Below are 20,229 nucleotides of genomic sequence, written 5' to 3' on the forward strand. Positions count from 1 at the left end.
GGGAAATGAAGGGTGGGAAATAACAGACACTTCTGTCCCTGCTCCATGGCTGTTTCTGGTTTTAGTCAGTCATTGTGCATAACACACACACATATGCTGGCATTCAAGGTCTGAATATTAGAAGCTCTAGAGCTTCTTAATTTAACCACTAGAGCAGGTTTTCATCCTGACCCATTTATTTGTCCTGAAACGACTGTGCCCAGCAGGCAGGGTGCTCTATTAGTTATGTGGCACAGTATCCAGGAAGAATAAAAATCCACATGTCAGTACGTTTGTCCTTACCACAGGCAATAGTCCAATAGACCAAGGAGTCTGGTGCTTGGTAGAGAATTCGATATGGTGCCACTCTGGCACTGGAGTCCAACACAACATCAAGAGTACCCACAAGGAGACCTATGGAACAGGAAATTCTGATGAATACACAGTGATGCATCATCCAAGATGTCACCTGAGGGGTGTCCGCAGCCCCCCACCCCCTTTCCATTTCACCCTCCACAGCAAAATGCAGATCTATATGTTCATCCCCACACTTGTTGCCTCATGTTGTAAAGAGGAAAAGTGACTCAACTGGGAAAAACCTTCAGTTTCAACAAGACTTCAACTTTTAAACATACATCAATCCTAGCATAAAGGCAGATGAATTGAAGCAAAGCAGAAGGTAGCTGTTTTATAAACCATGTTTAAAAGTTATTTAGGTCTTTCCTGTGTTTCATATACTGTTGGAGCCCTGGGGAAAACAAAACAAAACAAACATGACAAAAACCCCACCACCACAACACCAACAAAAAACCCCAGACAATACACCCCAGAAGGGTTTAAAACTCAAATGTCAGCTAGGAAAAACTAAGACTTCCAGCAAAAATAATTATGCTACTTAATGGTCTGATTCTTTAGGGTAGAAAGGATCAAAATGCCTAACAGTCAAGCTGTTTTTCAGCTGAAAGGATACTGATGAAAGACAAAGCAATACTGTTTTCCTGAAGCAGCTTTGAAAATTCTTTGCTACTGGGTGGGCCATCAACAGTTGCATACCAAATGCTACCAATAATTCCTAACTATATTTCCACAAATTCTAGATCCTATTTTAATAAGAAATTACACACAAACCAAAACTCTAGCCTCCCAAAACCTTTCCCACAAGAAGCCCTATTTATTTTTAAAAGATGTAAGAGTTTTCCCCCTTTTCACCTCCACAAAGAATTTTCATGTCCCTGCAGAGATGTCAGATTTAAATTCTCATGTTGAAGTTCTCAGCAATTCACATATTGAAAACAGATGGATGAACTTTCAAAGATTTTTTTTTTCTGCAAATATTTATTGGGGTAGAAATGAGGGGTTTTTTTGAACAGCTGAAAAACCCCGCATGCGTCAAAAAAACATTTTAAAACACTCCTGTTAAATTCCTCTTCTCCTTTCAAGTGGCTGTTTTCACATTTTACTGTCATAGTTTTATTAGTTCCTCCTTCTGCACTGTTGTGACTGGTACAGAATAGTGCTTCCCTTGCTGCTGTTCTTTCAGATTTGCTTAATGCATCACAAAGATATAAAACCACTACCCATTTTCCATCTTAGTAGATCCCTTAAATCCAAACTGAAACTGGTATTTGGAAATACCCCACCTATCAGTGATTTTGTATTTCCCCATTCTATGTTTTTTATTTGTATTTTGTTTTATACAGATCTTCACAGGCCAGATCAAATGTAATATCTTCTGGCCCAATGCATTAACATCCACCACTTTTTAATCCAAGAATTCTGAAATACATGAGAAACAAGTCTGAACACAACATCAGGTCATTAATAAGCAGTGTTAGAGAGCTATGTGCTGATTATAGGATACAAACACAAAATATTAATGTAAAATATCCCAATGTTCATTAGTCTAACTAGCTTTAGTTGTTCCTATTGCCATCTTAAACCCTTATCTCTCATGCATTTTGATTACTGGTGTACACTGACAAGCTGTCTCTGATCAATCCTCCACCAGCCATCTTTGATACGCCTTGGCTGCATTCAAACTCAGGAAGCTGAATTAGGTTATAATGTTCCTTTAAACTTTTTCTTCTGTTAAATATACTCTTCATTCTAGCTTCACAAAACCAGTATGGCCCTGGTCCAGAAAGCACACATGTGCTTCAACCATGGGCAAAGATTCTCAAATACTTAAAGCTGCTAGTGAGCTCCAGTATTGCTCAACTGGAGTGCAGACCAAGACAGACACTACACTATATTAATCATTTGGTTTGCTGCAACCAAAGCCCTTATGCCAAAGATTCTTCATGCTTTGCAGCGTCACATGTCTACTGAAAGAACTAAATATGCAATAGGTAGGCATGATGTAATATGTAAATAAAGTTGTATGCTGGCCAAATGTAATCTTCTCTGAGGTACAGATACACTGTTAAATCCCTGTAATCTTTAAAAATATGCTTATTTCTTTCCTCCTGCTGTATTTCCAAATCTGTTGGTGTGTGGGTGGTCCTGCCAACAAATTCTGCCACTAGTTCTAGGAGGGCGCTGCAGATGTAAAAACTGGGATACACAGGTAAGGTCAGGGAGAGAGGACAAACCTACTGATTTGTGCAGCAACTTAAAGCTAAGAGGAGCTTCCCATCCTACCTCTTTCTCACTGACATATGGGAGATAGGAGAGGAACGTCCCTGTGTCCCACCAAACAGAAACAATGTAACATAGAGCAGTGTATTCAAGAAATAATAATAGTCAACAATAATAATAGATAATAATATTCAATAAAAAAAACCCCAAACCAAACGAGACTAGCCAGCAGTGAAACAACAGACGGGAGGTAGGTAAGGAAAAGAAAGGGAAGAATACTTTCCACTGGTGCAGTAAGTGGGAGTTGCCCGGTGCCTTTTCAGGAATGGAAACAGGTTGTAGAAATATCCATGCAGTGAGGTGAAAGGAAGAAAATTTACAGAACTCCAGAAGACCCCAGAGAAATTCGAAGTCTAGCTTACCAGGATAATTGCAACAGACAGTTTACCAGTAAAATTTTACTCTTATCATGAAATAGCTGTTTTGATAGATGATACACATGATATTTAAAAAATATTTTATGTGTTCTTATATACTTTAAAGCCAATTAATATTTACTCTTGCAATCATGCAACTACCCCTGATTGCTGTCCTTTAGGAACTGTTCCATTCTGCATTGTAGGTCAGCATTGTTTTTTGGGGTTTTTTAGTTTTTTTTTTTTTGTAATGCAGACATGTGATGCAACCAGAATGAAACCACAGCAGTTCAAACTGATAATCTCTCTGAGAAATTTCTAAATAAAGTGATCATAATAAAATTTAAAAAACCACACCCCCCAACCCCAATTTATTTTAATACTGTTCATTAATTCTTCATATAGTACCTTTTGAGACATGATTAAGAAATAAGTAACTGAAAGTTTCTATAGAAACAAAACAGGCAGCAAAGAATCATATTCCTTAGGTTAAACAGGTCCTTGGGCAAGAGCCAGTGAACTATCCAGGCATCAAATCATGTGACTATACCAATTGCAAATTTTTTTCCCACTATTTCATCAGGTTTCTGACTACATAGTGAAATAAGGGAAGGAATTGCCAATGTAAGAATACTAAATCTGCAAGCCCTTGTTCAAGTGAGCAGTTTTCATGAGCAAAGGTTTAAAGCATGCGTTAAAGTTTGCGGGATTAGTGCCTGGTTAACTGAAGACAGCCCCAATCCTGAAAGCACTCAAGCACAAGTAACCTTATATCGAGGAACAGTCCCATCAGACACACATGCCAAATGTCTAGAGCAACCACACTTATATATGGGGGCAGGAGGGAAAAAGGAAGGGATAATGCCTTCATTTTTTTTTTATATAACTTTATTGAAAAAGTCAGCTTCCTCTTTTGCAAACTTGAATTCTAAAGCAAAGGTCCAGAAAATTGTTCAATATTTTCTTTCTTTTCTGTAAAATATAGGTATTAGCAGAGGAAAAGCAGTGAAATGTAGTATCTGAAACCAGGGAATACACAAAGCCACAATTGGCCAGGGGGCCTAAGCAATTGCTCATGAATCATGTTAGTGGAAGGACATACAATGCACTAGAGGGTATTACTGGAAAGGGGTTCAGTTACCTGACGCAATTTACGCTGAAGGAAGAAATCATAGTACAGTTTACTTATCTGACCACTGTGCCTCACATTTAGTCGTAAACTGGAGGAGAAGCCTATAACCATTGCAGAAAGTATACAGATTAGTAGTGTGCATTCATGCATTAGATTATGATGTACTGTACTTGTATCCTTACACTAGCAACCCATTTTCAAACTGTTTTTTGCTAGAAGGGATTGATTATGACCACATGAACCCTGACCTCCTGCATAACACAGACCTCCTTTAAGCCAAATGATTTCTATCTGACCAAAGGATATTTTCCAGAAAGGTAGGTCATTTTGATTTGAAAACTAAGCCAGTTGATCTAGCCAGTTAAGACTCTTCCAAGCATCACTGCACTCTGCTCTTTGGACACCAGCATTCCAGATGGCTTACAGTCCAGACTGATTACAAATGGCCCACAAATGGTAATGAAATCAAGGGATGACCTGCAGTAGAATCAACTTGGTATATTGTAAGTTACTACCACTGAAAACACACACACTTTAGAGTATATGGACTCAAATACCTGTAATAAGTCACACTGTTTTCAGCTGTTTGGATATTCCTGGCACAGATCTTTGCTGCAGGAATATTTCTCCCTCTTTCTTCTCTTTCTTTTGAAACATAACTACTGATTATTTTTTTATCTTTCATAAGAATTTACAAGTTTCTTTGCAAAAGACCAATTACTGGTGTTTTTAAAGGGAAAGCAAGTTTATGCACGTTACGCATGAACAATCTTTTCTATTACAAAATTATTTTCTTACTGAGAAACAATAACCCTCTTTCACAAAAAGTCATGCTTTGATTTAAATAAAGCACACACAAAGATCAAGTAGTCTTTATCACCTTTCTACAGTCCCCCTGACAGAAATCTTATGATTATGTTTGTGAGCCTGTGGTGTTTTATCTGCTAAAATACAGAAGGTTCTAAAAACTAAACTGGATTACATATTCAAGAGTGAAGACCTGGATTATATATTACCTCTAGCGCACCTTATTAAAACGCAGAAGACAATTTATTTACTGTTCATGTACGATAATAAATAATGACACTTCCGACCTTAAAAATTACCAGCAGCCACGGCTTTGTTGCACAGCAAACACTATCAGAAAGCTCGGGACAATATCTGACAGTGACACTTCCCATCCAGCTTTAACCATGCAGTCCTCAGACTCGAGGTGCTTTCAGCACACACCAGTGCCCTGTGATAAATCCATTCTTCAGTGTCACAGGCAACTTGCATCAAACCTTGCCTGGAGCTGGAAGGAGATCACTCCGCAGCTGGTGCCACTGTTGTGCCTGATACCACCACCCAGGGACACCCCCCCTCCTCCAGTTTGCCAGACCGCAAGCATGTGTTATTCACCTGGGTCCTGAGAGCCAAGCCCTGCCCTGCCACATCCTTCTCCAAGCTCTACACTAATATTATCTACAGCCTGACAGTCTCTCAAGACACCTTCTGCTATGAGATTTTTATCTTAAAAATGCCTAAACAAACAGCATACAACTTTCTAGCACATAGAGCAAATACAGAAGTATGTCCTCCAAAAGCACTAAGATTTAATACAGGTCAGACTGTGCCTCTTGGAGTCATGCTCATGAGCTACCACTCAACTAGTCCCATGGATGTCAGCAGCCTATTTGTGTATGAGCTCAACACCGCAACTAGGAAAACTTCCAATGTCACATGTGTCATTAGTAAGAATTTTTCAAAACAGGCATCATGACATTCCAACACTGAATGAAACACATACTGCTTAAACGGTTCCCAATATTTAAAGTGTGCTGATGACCCCTCCTCTTTCCACTAAAGTAAGATGGACACATAATGAGCTCTGGTCATAAACCTGAAACATCCAAGGGACCTATTTGGATTGTAGATGTCAGCTGATTTCTGAGAAAGCCTCAATCAATAGGCTCGGCTTAAGTTACATTTGCACCCTGAGCATTCAGTTTTATATTGATTTCATGGACAATGAATAAACTCTTCCTAAAGTTTAAGTGTTACTTCCTGGACTATAAAAACAATAACTCATAACAACATATAGCTAAAATATACAGCACAAGCTATTGTTTTTCCTAGTAACTGTAATGAATCATTACTCTTCCCTTCTTTCTCAAGGCAGACCATGTGTTTATGTGATTAGCGCTCTCATTTGTTATTACAGGATGAGGTCATCCAACTACTTGTCTGTCAAAACTCAACCGAGAGCAACAATGTGAAATCCATGGGTAATACTATAGATAAATCCTTTTAAAAGGGAGGGTCTATTCTACTTGATTCCATTTCATGGGAGAGCCTAAGTGAATAGTGAATATTATACACCACTCAAAACATGATTACAATGTTAAACTTCCAATCCTGGTAACAGTATCCACAAAAGTATGAAAATAACCTCTTCATTGTGAGCACCACCCGTGGAACTTTATGAAAGGTTATACAGTTTTGTTTTATAGGTGTTCATTCATCTAAATGGAAGCAAAATAACCTCTAAATACTTATATGATAACTGCCTTCCCACGTGGGTTATATAGCATTGGCTTATATGGACATATAATGTGGTATCAAGAAAAACAAATTCTTCCTCTGAAATTTAAGGCCTAAGATTTGTTAAGTCTCCCCCAGTGCCTGCCTTTGTTGCTCTCTCTTTCTACCAATGCAGTTTTATAGAACACTGATTTGCCCAGCCACCATTTCCTTTGCACACAAGTTTCCAAACATGTTCAGTGAAACTGACTTTGAGGAAGTACTGTAACACTACTGACTAGCAGCAAAAACAGTATTTGCTTTTTCTGTCTTCAGGCTGATGAATACAAATGAGAGAAGATTGAAAACCTAACCACTAGTCTTTAAAAAAAGCTCAGGAAGGGCCAATGTGATGATCTGGCTTGACTACTGCAGGATAAAGCAGTAACAAAGGACAAAAATTTCATTCGCCCTTCAAGTTTAACAGTTGTGATTGAATTAGATTATCTTCCAAATATCTTAATTTCAAATCAATCAGCAATTGAACGCCTACCATAGTACTTGTCAAGGTGTCCAAACAACTCATGACCATCCCTGTAAAAACCTGCATCTGAAGTTGAACCTAAATCTGACTAGGTTTAGACTTTCAGCTTTTAGAACTTTTTGTAACTTTGCTAAGCTGAAGGGCCCTAATCATTGTAAGATGTAACTGCATTTGTCAGTGTTGTCTACTAAGCAACATTTAAAATATTTTAGGGTTGTAAAACTTTGCCGTTTTTCTCTTCAACAGGGGAAACCAGAACATGCATTACAATGTGTATCTATCACTACATATGGATACACACACACAGAGCAAAAGAATTGCTTTTATTTCCACTGAGGCCCAGTTTGCAGATGCAGAAACTCACACAGTAATACCTCCAAACAATAAGTTCCCAGAAACAAACCCATTAGACTTGACCTGAAACAAAAACCTAGCAGAGGTAGGAAAAGGCTGAGTAGAGAGATGAGCACTGACAGGACATGCTAGACAGTTACAGGTACGTGAAGGCTTACAACACAGAGAAAATCGATATTTGGACAAAACCCCAAACAAATAATCTCACACACCTGAAGAAAATAAATTTTATACTACCTGTCAATCACACCAGACTATACGAAATGGAGAAACAGTAAGAAGAATACAGGTGGAGTTAACAAATGCCTTCAAGGTATGATATAAATATTTACTCCTAAGTTTGTAAAAAAAAAACACTTAGGAAAAGCATGATCAAGTACAATTGACCAAAACAGCAGGGAAGTCACTGAATATCAGTCAAAACTAATTCTTTTCAAGTATCCCATTCTCTCAGAGTAGCATAAGCAAATTAAACAGATTTCATCCAAGAGCAAAATTTAAATCAACTACACCTGCACCAACATAAGATTCAGATAAACTATATAAGATTAAAGAACAAATCAAGTAAGTATGAGCAATTGAAAAAAACAAAAGCAAAACTGACAACCACCACCACTAAACTAAGAAAAACAATTGTAAACTGAATCTAGCCAACAAAATCAATGATACAAATTGAGAACTGAAGCATGCACAGTAAATTCAGCTTGAACTAAGGAACATGTTGAAACACAGAATGGTCAAATACAAGCTAAATCTGAAGAGAAGTGATAGTTTTAGAAAAAAATTATCCAAATTCTAACTGTTCTGACTGAATACCTGCAGATAGATCAGATTTCAATAAATTATCAGACAAAGCACTTTACCAGGGAAAGGGATGATGCTGAACAGAAAATCCCAAGAACTCTAGCTAATAAAATACTGGAAAACACAGAGGGGAAGCACAAGACAGGACTGTGAGGAAAGAACCAAAACCACATTAAGAACTTACTAGCTGAAACTAAGACTGCTGCTGTAATAGTTATTCACACGCCCCTATCTGGAAACTTCAGAAAAAAGAAAAAAAAAAAAAAGAACAATCAGAAATCAGGTGAAAATACAGCCTTTCTTTTGAAAAGAAAACAAATGGAAAGATTTTGAAGAAGTCCTCCAGAACCTAAGCCGACCTCAGCACCAGATTTAAAGGCAAAATGCAAATGTAGATTACTGAATATCAACATTGATCAGACATCAGAAGCAGGATTAGTGATCAAAGAGCTAAAGAAAAGCAAGATTTCAGTCAAATGCTTATAGCCTTTTATACACCTTGTATCGTCATACTTTAGCAAAGTCACTGGCAGCAACAACCTCTATTACAGGAAAAAGCCATACACTATGATACTATGAAGGATAAAAAAAAGTAGAGGTCGCAAATCTTAGGGAAGAACAGAGAAAGCTGAATGGATTCTGCCTATACCAAATATTTACAAGAAGAACAATCATATGAGAATACATATGTTTTAATTAACCTTCAAAAGCATTTGAGAGCATATGCCAGTGTACCTCGTGGAACCTTTTTTAATTCTACAGAACTCTAACGGAAACTGTCAAGAGCCCAAACCTCTGTGAAATATGATATATTCTTACAGGGATGCATAACTGGACAGTGGAGTGATGGAAATATGGAAACTGATGTGAAGAAGTGCTACTTCCTCTATACCTTTCAGTGTGGAACCAGAGAGTAATACCAAAAACCTTGTAAGCGATACACACTCCAGTATAATGGAGAAAATTACTAAGAGGCCTAGACATTTATGGCTTACTATATTGTGATCCTGTGTGACATTGCCAACAGGGTTTCATATAAACAGAGATCTCAGGAGAAATACCAGGCCATCCTTGAATTCCACATGTCAAGCAATAACATTATGTCAGAAGGCAAAAATGGCAAATGACAGCTCAGAGGCCTTGATGGGTCACACTACTCAAAGTGTAAAAGATGAAGTATCATCAAAGAAAGTCTTTGACCAAGAAGCTTTACAGTACAGAAACAAGAGCTACACCAAGCAACATCTCAGGCACTGTATCTGTACAAACAGTGCGTTGCCAGTAAGAACCGGAGATCAACAGAAGCATTAGGCAGGAAATGAGACACCTTCCAATTAAGCACCCGTGAAAGCATCTGGGAATTCAACAGAAAGACTAGTGAGTCAATCTGGAAAATCAAACAGCAGTTCAACCCTAGACATCTGCATGTCCTCTTGAAGTGGAAATCTACTGGTGTGAAGAAGCAAGCACACACACAGCAGATCCTAATGAGAAGCTCAGCAGCAGATTTGGTGTAACACCAAATGACAGAGCGGAGTAGAAGAGATGAATTTCCACCCCATGAGCCAAAATGAACATGGAAAGCTGATGGATAGGCTGACCACTCATGTCAGTTATGCTAATTGTATGCATTTTGATAAATGTTGTATTTCAAGTATCAGAAAGCACATGCTTTCTACTCAAGTGTACCAAGTTTGACATGCAAAATCCTAACTGCTTGAGTCAACAAGGACAGAAAGTGTCAAGTTTGTTAAAGCATGTACCATCCCTTTGTCAGGCAGATGATATACCAGCCAAAACCTTTTCTAAATCTTACATATAAACAGGTTTTCAAGAAACCGCTTCCTCAACCCTCTGAATTGAGAGGTTGAAAGCAAGATAGAATCTTACCTCCAAATTTGAGCTACTAATTGTGTTGTCCAGCAAGGCTGCAGAAAAGTGTTGTTAGAACACTGTCACAGTATTAAAAATCATATTAGATTTGACATTGAAGGCTTGCATAAGCCAGCTGAGCTCAGAATCTCTCCCTTCTGCCTTTCCAATGTGGAAATTACATGATAACCCTTTCTGCAAAAATATCTGGGGAGAAAGATAGTACTTCATCAATTTCTTTTATCACCAGAAGTCAGCAAATTTCCATCTGCTCTCTTCTGCTTAAGCATTTGAATTATCTTTGGCAACATCTCATGGACTTACAAACTCGTACTGCATCTCTCACACATGCACTGTCCCAGCTGTAAGCAAAAATACCCTATCTGCAAAATAATTCACTCCTAAAACCAGTTCTTGCAAACTAAGAACAATCTATTTGCCTTAGGATTCAAAGAGATCTTACAACAATATTTTAAACAAAATTACATAGAATTTCATCTCGACGCACAAAAGCACACACGCACAAAAGAAGCACAGCAGTCACAAGCTAAAGGTACCACACCCTCAATCTCTCCTCCTATAAGCTGCAAGTGAATACATTGCTCTGTCATCAACTATTAGTCACACTAATTCCTTGCAATATTGTTTCCAAATAAAAGAGTTTGGCAACCATTACCACACTGTAGCAGAAAGCAGTTAGGGACATTTTTTAACCTATTTGTTGCATCAGAATGCAAGATGTACTTAAGAACCCAAAACTATGAGCCTTTTAGTTATTTATAAACTTTATGACCTGTTCAAGATCTTTACATCCATGAAAGGAATATGGTCATTCAGGGCACAGTGCCCAAATGATGAGAGATCTGGGTTCACATTCTCTCCAGATGCCTCTGCTTCAGCTGATGCAGGTTGCCGTCTAACACACTGGATCCCTCTGGAGAAGGAAGTATTTCATACAGGCCAAACTACCAGGCTGCCCAGGGAAGGGAGCTGACAAGCAGGAAGCAGAATAGGTACAGAGAGAGGGTTAAAAACATCCGCACCTTTGAGAAAACTAATAAGAGGAAAGAAAAGACTTTTTCCACTGCTGGTGAACAAAAGGAAGATGAAACTCTTGAGTCAGGGTCACACAGAAGCAAAATACAGGCATGGCATTATGTGCAAGGCATGAAACAATTGCATTATGGAGAAAGCTCATCAACCATCAAATACTTTTAAAGCAGAAAAGTGCATTTTCTGGTCTTGTCCTGGAAGATTAATGCAGTGATGCAAGATAATGCAGGTTTGCAGAACAGCCATGAAAATCCAATTTAAAATCCAGTTTACAAGTCTTCCCCATTTTTCCTTTGTTAAAAAGGAAAACAAAACCCAAACAACCCTTCAATTAAGGTATGCTTACAAAGGAGAGTCGCATTGATGTGACTGGTACTGACAGAGACACAACCATTTAAAAGAGTCTAGGTCTTAACTCAGTATAAAAATGGATCCGCATGGCTTAGTAGAAAAGCTGTATCTCAAGTCAGCTATTAATCAGATACATTTTTGTCCTGGTTTTGGCTGGGATAGAGTTAATTTTCTTTCTAGAAGCTGGCATAGTGTTACATTTTAGGTTCAGTATGAGAATAATGTTGATAAGGCACTGATGTTTTCAGTTGTTGCTAAGTAGTGTTTAGACTAAGGAGAGGATTTTTCAGCTTCTCATACCCAGCCAGCAAGAAGGCTGGAGGGGCACAAGAAGTTGGGAGGGGACACAGCCAGGACAGCTGACCCAAAATGGCCAAAGGGGTATTCCATACCATGTGATGTCATGCCCAGTATATAAACTGGGGGGAGTTGGTCTGGGGGGGATCACTGCTTGAGAACTAACTGGGCATTGGTTAGCGAGTGGTGAGCAATTGCATTGTGCATCACTTCTTTTGTATATTCCAATTCTTTTATTATTATTGTCATTGTATTAGTTATTATAATTATTATTTTCTTCCTTTCTGTTCTATTCAACTGTTCTTATCTCAACCCACAAGTTTTACTTTTTTCTTCCCGATTCTCTCCCCCATCCCACCGGGTGGGGGGTAAGTGAATGAGCAGCTGCATGGTGCTTAGTTGCTGGCAGGGGTTAAACCATGACAATTTTGTTCGCAGAGGTGACTTCTAGGGACTCACTGATCAGGCACTGCCCTAACAGATAAGATGAACATCACGCTTCTAACTTGTTACAACCCAATATTAAAATAAGCGCAGAAAATATCTCCCATGTCCAAACAAGTATTTAAATAAAAGGGCTTTCTCTGTTCAACTAAGCTACATAAATTGAGACCAAGAAGAGAGAATCAGTGCAGAAAGGGCTGATTTTTCACACCTCCTGCCAAAGTGACTGATACTCCTTTTCATGCAAAGGGTTGCTGCACTCAGAGCAGATCCAGGAGAACAGGTAACACGAGTACTCTTCTGCTTCAACATAAAGCCACCAAGAATTACTTTCACCCACCCCCAAGGCTAGATAAACTAGTTTTTAGACTGAGACATGTTGAAAGACCTAAAAGGTTGGGTCTTCTGGACTTTGCTTTGGTGATGGCAACCTCCGTCCACAGGATGGTAGTAAGTGATGGAGGACAAGTAACATGGAGAACCTGGCAGCCACTTTGAGGGTCATCATCAGCCTTCAGACACATTTTCACAGTCACAGCATCCAGCCACAGTGCTGTCTGAAGACGTCTGTCCCCAGCCTTCCCCCCTCATTCCCTACTCAGCCACGGGAAAGCATTCACTCTCTTCCTTCAGCCATGCCAACACAACTGCATTACAGTGTGGCCCCAACTCAAGTTCTTTGTAGTCTGACATATTCGCAGGGGGAGAGAAGGGCATTAGACTTAACCCTGATCAGTTTGCTGACTGGTTAGTTTCACAGCACACCTAGATTCGAGGGCAATGCCAGAGAATCAATGCTTCTCATTGTCCAACCACTGCTTAAGTTACATCGTGAAGCCATCTCATGTCATCAGACCCATAGTCTCATCAATTTGAAAGTCAATTGTCATTCTACAATTTAAGACAAATGACTTCAAGAGTCAATAACAAGGGAGTACAAGTCAGCAGAAGTTAGATCACAAAAAAAGTGACAGCTGTATTTACATCCTCTCTTGCACATATAAATTCAGACCACTCCCACCGCAGTGAAAAATCTTGCATACAGTATTTCTAGTCAACTTCAAGGACACATAATCTGGTTTCCCACAGAGCAAGCAGGCCAAATTCTATACCACATTCATGGGTGAGTAACTTTTTAGATTATATCTGAGCAAATTTCAGCATTATGTCACTACAGAAAGGGCAATTAAGGGGAAAAAAACCCAAACCGACACAAACCAAAACCCCAAAACCCACAAAAGGTTCTTTTTTTCTGTTTCTTTACTTTTGACCAGATAACCTCCACCTCCATCACGAGAGCTGGATCGTTATCATCTTACAGAAATTCCACAGTGTCATCCTAAATGCTATCAATATTGCAAACAATGTACCCTGTTGAACGTTTCAGCCGATTTATTTATTCCGAACCCTCAGGATCAGCTAGGTCCCTCAATACCTTGCTTTTAACCAGTCTTACCTACCAAGAACGATCCATTAGCTTCCTTCACTTGCCTCGGTCCTCAATGTTAGAACAATTGGTGTAAAATTCCAGTATTTCCATGAAAAACAAATAATTGTAAGTTCCACTTATTACTGTGCCTACCAAGCTGGGAGTGGCCTGGACACTCTAGGTCCCTTCCTTTCTTCCTCTCCCACCTTTTGTTGACCACTGTGTCAAAAAGCCATGTGCTAAAATGGCAAGGTCTGACATGTTCCCATACAGCCCTTTAAATACTGCCAGCACTAATAACTTTCTGCACGCTAGTAATGGGTGTTTGTTTAGTTATGGTTCCGGCAACATATTGAAAAAAGCTACAACTTTTTTCCCAGCCCTTCCCCATACAAACAAAACCCCTAGAAATTTTTTAGCTACTTGCTGCTACTACCTCAATGCCACAGCAGCTGCAATTCCAGACAAAGCAGAGACACTAATAAAAGCTACATGGAAAGCAGTTTTCAAAATACACATGGAACTTTTGCATTCTAAATCATATTCACTATACAGACCGCATTCACATACTAAAATAATGGATACAGTGCACAGAAACTTAAATTCCAAGGGGGTGAAAAAATGTAGAAACAAAGAACTATTTCTGTATTCTGAACTCCTACCAAACGTTGCCAGTTTATCTGATCTTCACAAAAAAGAGGTGCACATTTATGAATCCTACTCCCACTCAAGGACTAAATCTTCAAAAGTGATCTCTCCATCTGTACAGTGGTACCATCAATCAGACTATCATACATACAACTGCAAGAAGGCTTAGATATACATGCATTGTGCAAACAGGTTGAAGAGAAAACCTCAGATTCTCAAAATGTTTCCCCAGTAACTAAGAAACATTTCGAAAATTGACTGGGTATCTCAAATGATCTCTAATTCAAAGATAACCAAGTCAGAAAGGTACAAGAATGCCTTATCAGACCACTTACAGTAAGATAGAGGAAGAAATCCTTAAGAGGCCAGGAGGTAATCCATGAAAGGAGAGCCTGCAAAGAACTTCTCAGTAAATACAGCAGGGGTGAACAGGCAAGACATGCTTTTTATGTATTTGCTGACACTGTCCATAATTTGAAAGACTGAACAAAAAAATAGTAAAAAAGAAAATCTACAGTCAACATGGACTGGCTGCTGGTCACTTTCCACATAAGAATGAGGTGGTTTGTCAACATAAAACACTGAAGAAGACGGAAGATCTCAAGAGCCTACATGAAAACACACTTTACAATGTTAGTTTAGATTACAAATTAATTAGTTTAGATTATAAGTTGTTTACAAGTCCATAGAGCATTCAAAGGCTGAAGAAACACTTAACCTCCTGGTAAATACGCACAGGACCCTGAACCACACACAGATGTAGTCCATATGTTTATTTTGATTAGCCTGAAGAACTAGTTGCAATGCAAGTGGGTAAGGAAGAAACCACAGCTTTTCAGAGAACGAGTTTGACTATTTTCTGCCAATTCAAGAAGGACCGGTGGTAACACCGTCGGGTTCCGCATCTCCAATTTCGTAGAAATGCATATACGTTGCCTAAAAATGATGAAAGGTCTCAACAAATATACACACACTGTATTACGGCGACCAAGATGCGCGTGACCCAAACATCTACAAAAGTGTCTCCAGTTGCCAGCAGTCGAAAACAAAGCATTCAGGGAACACACTTTACAAGGACATCCCGAAGAATACGGAGAAGCCGAAGCAAATCTGTTCTCATAGTACGCGTTTGTGAATTACAACTTGGTCTTATTTTAAACGACATGTGTTAGAGGATTCAAAACGAAAATCCTCCGAGAACCTGGGCAAGTCACACACCCTGATGCACGAAGGCGTCGGACACCGGTGTTCACCCGCACAAAGCTCCACAGCGCGTAAATCCTCAGGGAAACCTTAGCGTATTCCACACAGCCAAGCAGCCGAAGGCGCCCGAGGCCCCCGCCGCCTCACAGCGCCCTGTGAGGCGCCAGCCGCCGCCCCGGACCGCGGCGGGGACGCCGGCTTCCCCCCCGGCAAGCGCGGGGGGCCCGGCCCCGGCCCCGCACCGCCCGGGAAGGCGGCGAGGAGCGGAGAGGGTCCCCCGCGGCCCCGCCTCGCCCCACGGCGGCTGCGCCGGTGTCGCTCCCCGAGGGCCGTTATCCCGCCCGCCCGCCCGGCGGGGACCCGCCGCCAGCCCGGGGGAGCCGCTGAGGGAGTGGGCGCGAAACGCTGCCCTGCCCCGCCCTACCCCCCCCCCCCGTCCCCCGGGACCCCGTCGGCCGCCGCCCTTACCCGCCAGTCCCCCGCCGCCGCCATCGCCTCCGTGCCCCTTCCTCCTCTGGAGGATGAAGTAGGGGTTGGCCCGCTCCGTCACCCACAGGGCGTTCGCCAGCAGCACCTCCTCGGGGTTCACCCACATGCTCCCAGCGCAGACAAAGGCCGGCCCGACCGGCTGGCTGCCTGCGGGGCGCGGTGACTCAAGCACGCACCGGCCGCATCAGACTCCACCGTGCCCGGCCGCCGCGGCGGCGGCGGACGGCGCAGCTCCGCGGGCACCGGCGGCGGGCACAGGGCGGAGGGGCGGCAGCCGCATGCCACACACCACCCCCCGCGGCTCCCGCCGCCTACCCGCCCACCGCCGGGCGCGGAGGGGCGGCCGCAGCGGGCGGCAGCGGCCCCGGCAGCACCCGCCGCAGCGCCGAGGGCAGCAGTGACATCAGCGGCCGAGCCCGCCGCGCGCTCGCCTGCCCGCACAAAAGCCGGCGGAGAGCCGCCGGGTGCCCGCGCCCCGCGCGCCGCCGCTCGCGCTGCCTGTGGGGTTGCGGGGGGGAGGAAGGGAGGGAGGGGTGGAGCGGAGCGGAGCGCGCTCCGCGCTCCCCGCACCTGCGCGCACGGTGGGGCGGGGCCGCCGCGCGCCAGGCAATCGGCGCCGGGGGGGGCGGGGCTGCGGCGCGCGCCGCCGCCGCCGCCGCCTCAGGGCGGCCGTTGGTTTCCTCAGGGCGGCCGCTGTAACGGGCGGTCCTACCTGCGGGTGGCGGGGCCACGGCCGCCCCGCGTCCCCGTCCCTTCCCCCCCCCCATGCCTCCGGGGGCCGGAGGGGCTTTGCCTCTTCAGCAGCCATCGCTGGCTGGCGGTCCGTCGCCGGTATTGATCTGCAGAGTGACGGGGGAGGAGGTAGCTGCCTCCTCCTCTTTTTAACCGCCTGCCTTGAAAGATGGGGCCTTCTCACGCCGTGGCTCAGAGGGGGTTTGCGAAATGGGGTGCTGGAAGGAAGAGAGGGCTCTGGCCTCGACTTTGAAGGAAGCCATCCACAGGAGGCAGGGGGGGACTGGCCTTTTGCCGCAGCCCCTTTTGAGGTACCCCTTCTCTGCCGTGCCCCAGACCGTGTTTGAAGTTCACTTCTGCGGCTGAGGACCACGCCGTGCCTGCTGCCTAAGATTGGGGGGAATTTTTGAGGGCCTGAAGAAAAAGCCCTGAAAAAAACCCTATATTTGGCAGGTATGTGGGTATACCCACACTCAGAGGGTGTAGTGGTATATATAGATAACATATGTTTTGTACCCTTGCCTCTCTGAAGACTGTTTCATTTCCAAGTTGTCAGGAAACGAGTGGACTCGCTGGCCTCCCTTTAGTCAGAAAACTGTTACCATCCGAGCAGATACTTACCTTTGGTTTATTAAAGGTGTCGAGAAGAGTAAATTAAATCCCAAAGAAAATAGTAAAACCATGTTCCAAGCACCAGCTTTTCATACGCAGGCCATAGCTTTACAGTAGAGTTTAGCCTTTCATCAGCTGGTGCTGGCATGGAGCTGGGACTCAGCGCTCATCACGTGGAGGCGGACACACGGTCATGGGAGAAGTGACTCTTCATCTGAGGTAGCGGTCATGCGGCTGTTACTGTGTAGGTAAAAAGTTCAGGAGAGGGAAGTGACCGTCTCTGATGAACGCTTACAAATTGACAGCACTGCTCTCAGTCCCACTGCGCTGTGGGGAACTTTCGTCATTGCCGCTAAGGCGGGCGACTGCTATCTGCATGGAAATGCAGAAGAGCTTCTTCACCCTTTCAGAATTTGTCACAGAATCAGATTATTTTGAATTTTAGTATTGTTGAAATAACATCGCCCTATTAACTGGAAGGGTTTTTTTAGGGGCAGCATTTTTAAAGAAAAATTCTGAGCAAGCAAGTTTCTTATAGCTTTGAGAAGAAATTTTGTTTTTTGTTTTTTTTTTAAACCAGCTCTAGTTAAAACCTACATGCCAAGTAGCTTGAAAGTTAAATTCTAGCCCGGCTAAAAGCAGTGGCAAAAAATTCCTAGTAACTTCCTTTAGTGAAGGTGGGATGTCACACACACAAGGCTCACCAATGCTCCCATGTTGTCACAGGAGTACCGATGGTACTACATACTAGTGATGTCATCACGGCCAACAACCTGCAGTAGAACTGCTAAAGCCACACCGACATTTTAGGAAAGAATAACCAAATGATACTCTGCTGCAGTCAGAGCTGGTGATGAAGTTAATTTTCTTTGTGAACAGTGCAGTTGACCTCAAGAAGGAAAAGAGCATTATCAGAGGCTGGGAACTCCTCCTGCTTCCCATTCCGAACTTGCTTTTCAACAGTGGGTGCAGGCAGTTATGCATGCAAAACTGTAAGCACTGAAAACAGCTGCCAGGCCTTATTAGTGCCAATTAGTCAGTTTTAGATGCGAGTAGGGTGACATATATTACTGTCATAAAGAACACCAAAAGCATAATTTCTAACATCCTTCCTATTTATTTTCCATTAAGCATTCTAGAACATTTGAATAAAACTGCAAAGGAATAAAATGTCATCACTGCAGTAAATGGCACTTAAAATGGGGTTATATTGGGGTTTTTTTGCTGCTGTGTTGTAGGTAGTATCAATGCATTTTTAAATGGAAACCTGATCTGCTTTCACAGTAATGAAAAATAGGTGGTGTGCTATCATGGCTGACCTTTTTGTTGAAGCCAATGCAAATATTTTCTCCTGCATGTCCATCGTGTATTTTTATCCCTCATGTAAAATGCTTGTCTATGCGTATTTTTTTTGGATCTTAATGCTGCATTATAAAGTTTCAGAACTTTCTTTTTCATCGTGTAGTTTGGGGTCAAAATACAGAACTTCTGGCTAGTCCTGTGAATTATAATAGGCATTTTAAAAAAACCCTGAAATGGAAATAAAAGAATAATTGCCCCAGCTTGTTTTGTAATATTTTGTTGAAAAAACTGTATCAGGTTGGAACTTCAGTGTGGTTTTAACACAGAATGGGACTGTTTAAAGATGTCTATGCCGTTAGATTTAAAACTTCAACATATGCCATTCAATTTTGAAAAATGAATTAAAGCAGTCAGGAGCAGATATCAATACAAACTAAGGAGTTAATTCCTATAATGCTATATTATAAACCTCTCAGGGAAGAAAATAAACACGATTCTAGAAGGACAACCATTCTGTGCAATGTCATCAGACTAACATACAATAACAGTACTCAAGGAGGAAAAAGATTAAATAAAGCAGACATTTTACCATTTATTCCCTGGAAGACCTTCTTACAATGGAGCTCTTTTTTGGATGCAGCCAACTAGCATTTGTTAGTGGTTCAGGACAGCCATTCAGTTGACTAGGAGCAAAGATAAAATATGAGGACATCAAAAATTATCTTTGAGAAATGCACACACTTTTCAAGTTGGAACAACAGCTGTTTAGGTCCTACATGAGGACTTACCTTAGCATGGAGAAGCACTTAGCCATCATTATCTAGAAGCTTAGAGCCTTCAAGTGCTATAAATCCATACCATAGTTGCACATGGAGAGGTGGGTGCTTAGATTTTTGTGAGAAGTGTTTTATTTTATAAATAGTGCTAAAGCTTTAAAAGACTGGAGGACATTGCATTTACGGTGTGGGATGAAACAGAAAGTGGGGAAAAAAAAATTATCTGAGATTTCTTAGTGTGTGGTCAACTCAGGTGCCACAAACCTTAGTGTTTATATGCCCTTAACACCCCATATTGAAGAAACTCAAAGCATTCACAAATAACGTCACTTTTATCATGCTCCTGCAAGTACATATTATGAGCACTTTTACAGATGAGCAAACTGAATCACACAAAGTAATTCTTGTTTTGGGTCGTCCAGCAAGTCTTCGAGTAAAAGTAATCAAATCACAGCATCCGCTAACTGCAATTCCCCACTTCCCAGCTGTGATCACAGTATCCTTCAAAGGCAGGACCAGGGTTAGTCACTCTCAAGCCTTTTATCATCCCAGAATAATTTTATGCTCCTTAGGTCTAGTCTTAAAAGCCATTAATGGATTGATTGCATACATGAGTCCCATTTGTGTCAAGTGCCTGCTGTAAGATGTACATTTTGTATGAAGTATAAGATTCAACGCGTGTCAAGACTTTACTCCAAATTGCAACACCACCT

The 20,229-nt window shown here is 41.9% G+C and overlaps 1 protein-coding gene across 1 annotated transcript in view; it reads right to left on the bottom strand.

Moving 5' to 3' along the window:
* The window catches only part of TBC1D9 (TBC1 domain family member 9), a 55,160-nt gene extending 38,615 nt beyond the window's left edge, over window positions 1-16,545 (bottom strand). The window contains exons 1-2 of the mRNA XM_052815954.1: window positions 16,074-16,545; window positions 283-393 (exon numbers count right to left, since the gene is read on the bottom strand). Coding sequence (XP_052671914.1) covers window positions 283-393; window positions 16,074-16,200 — 238 coding nt within the window. The 5' untranslated portion in view covers window positions 16,201-16,545. The remainder of the gene's footprint in view (window positions 1-282; window positions 394-16,073) is intronic.
* Window positions 16,546-20,229: the final 3,684 nt, after the last annotated feature.

The sequence above is a fragment of the Harpia harpyja genome, chromosome 2 (genome assembly GCF_026419915.1).
Source record: "Harpia harpyja isolate bHarHar1 chromosome 2, bHarHar1 primary haplotype, whole genome shotgun sequence".
Taxonomy (NCBI): domain Eukaryota; kingdom Metazoa; phylum Chordata; class Aves; order Accipitriformes; family Accipitridae; genus Harpia; species Harpia harpyja.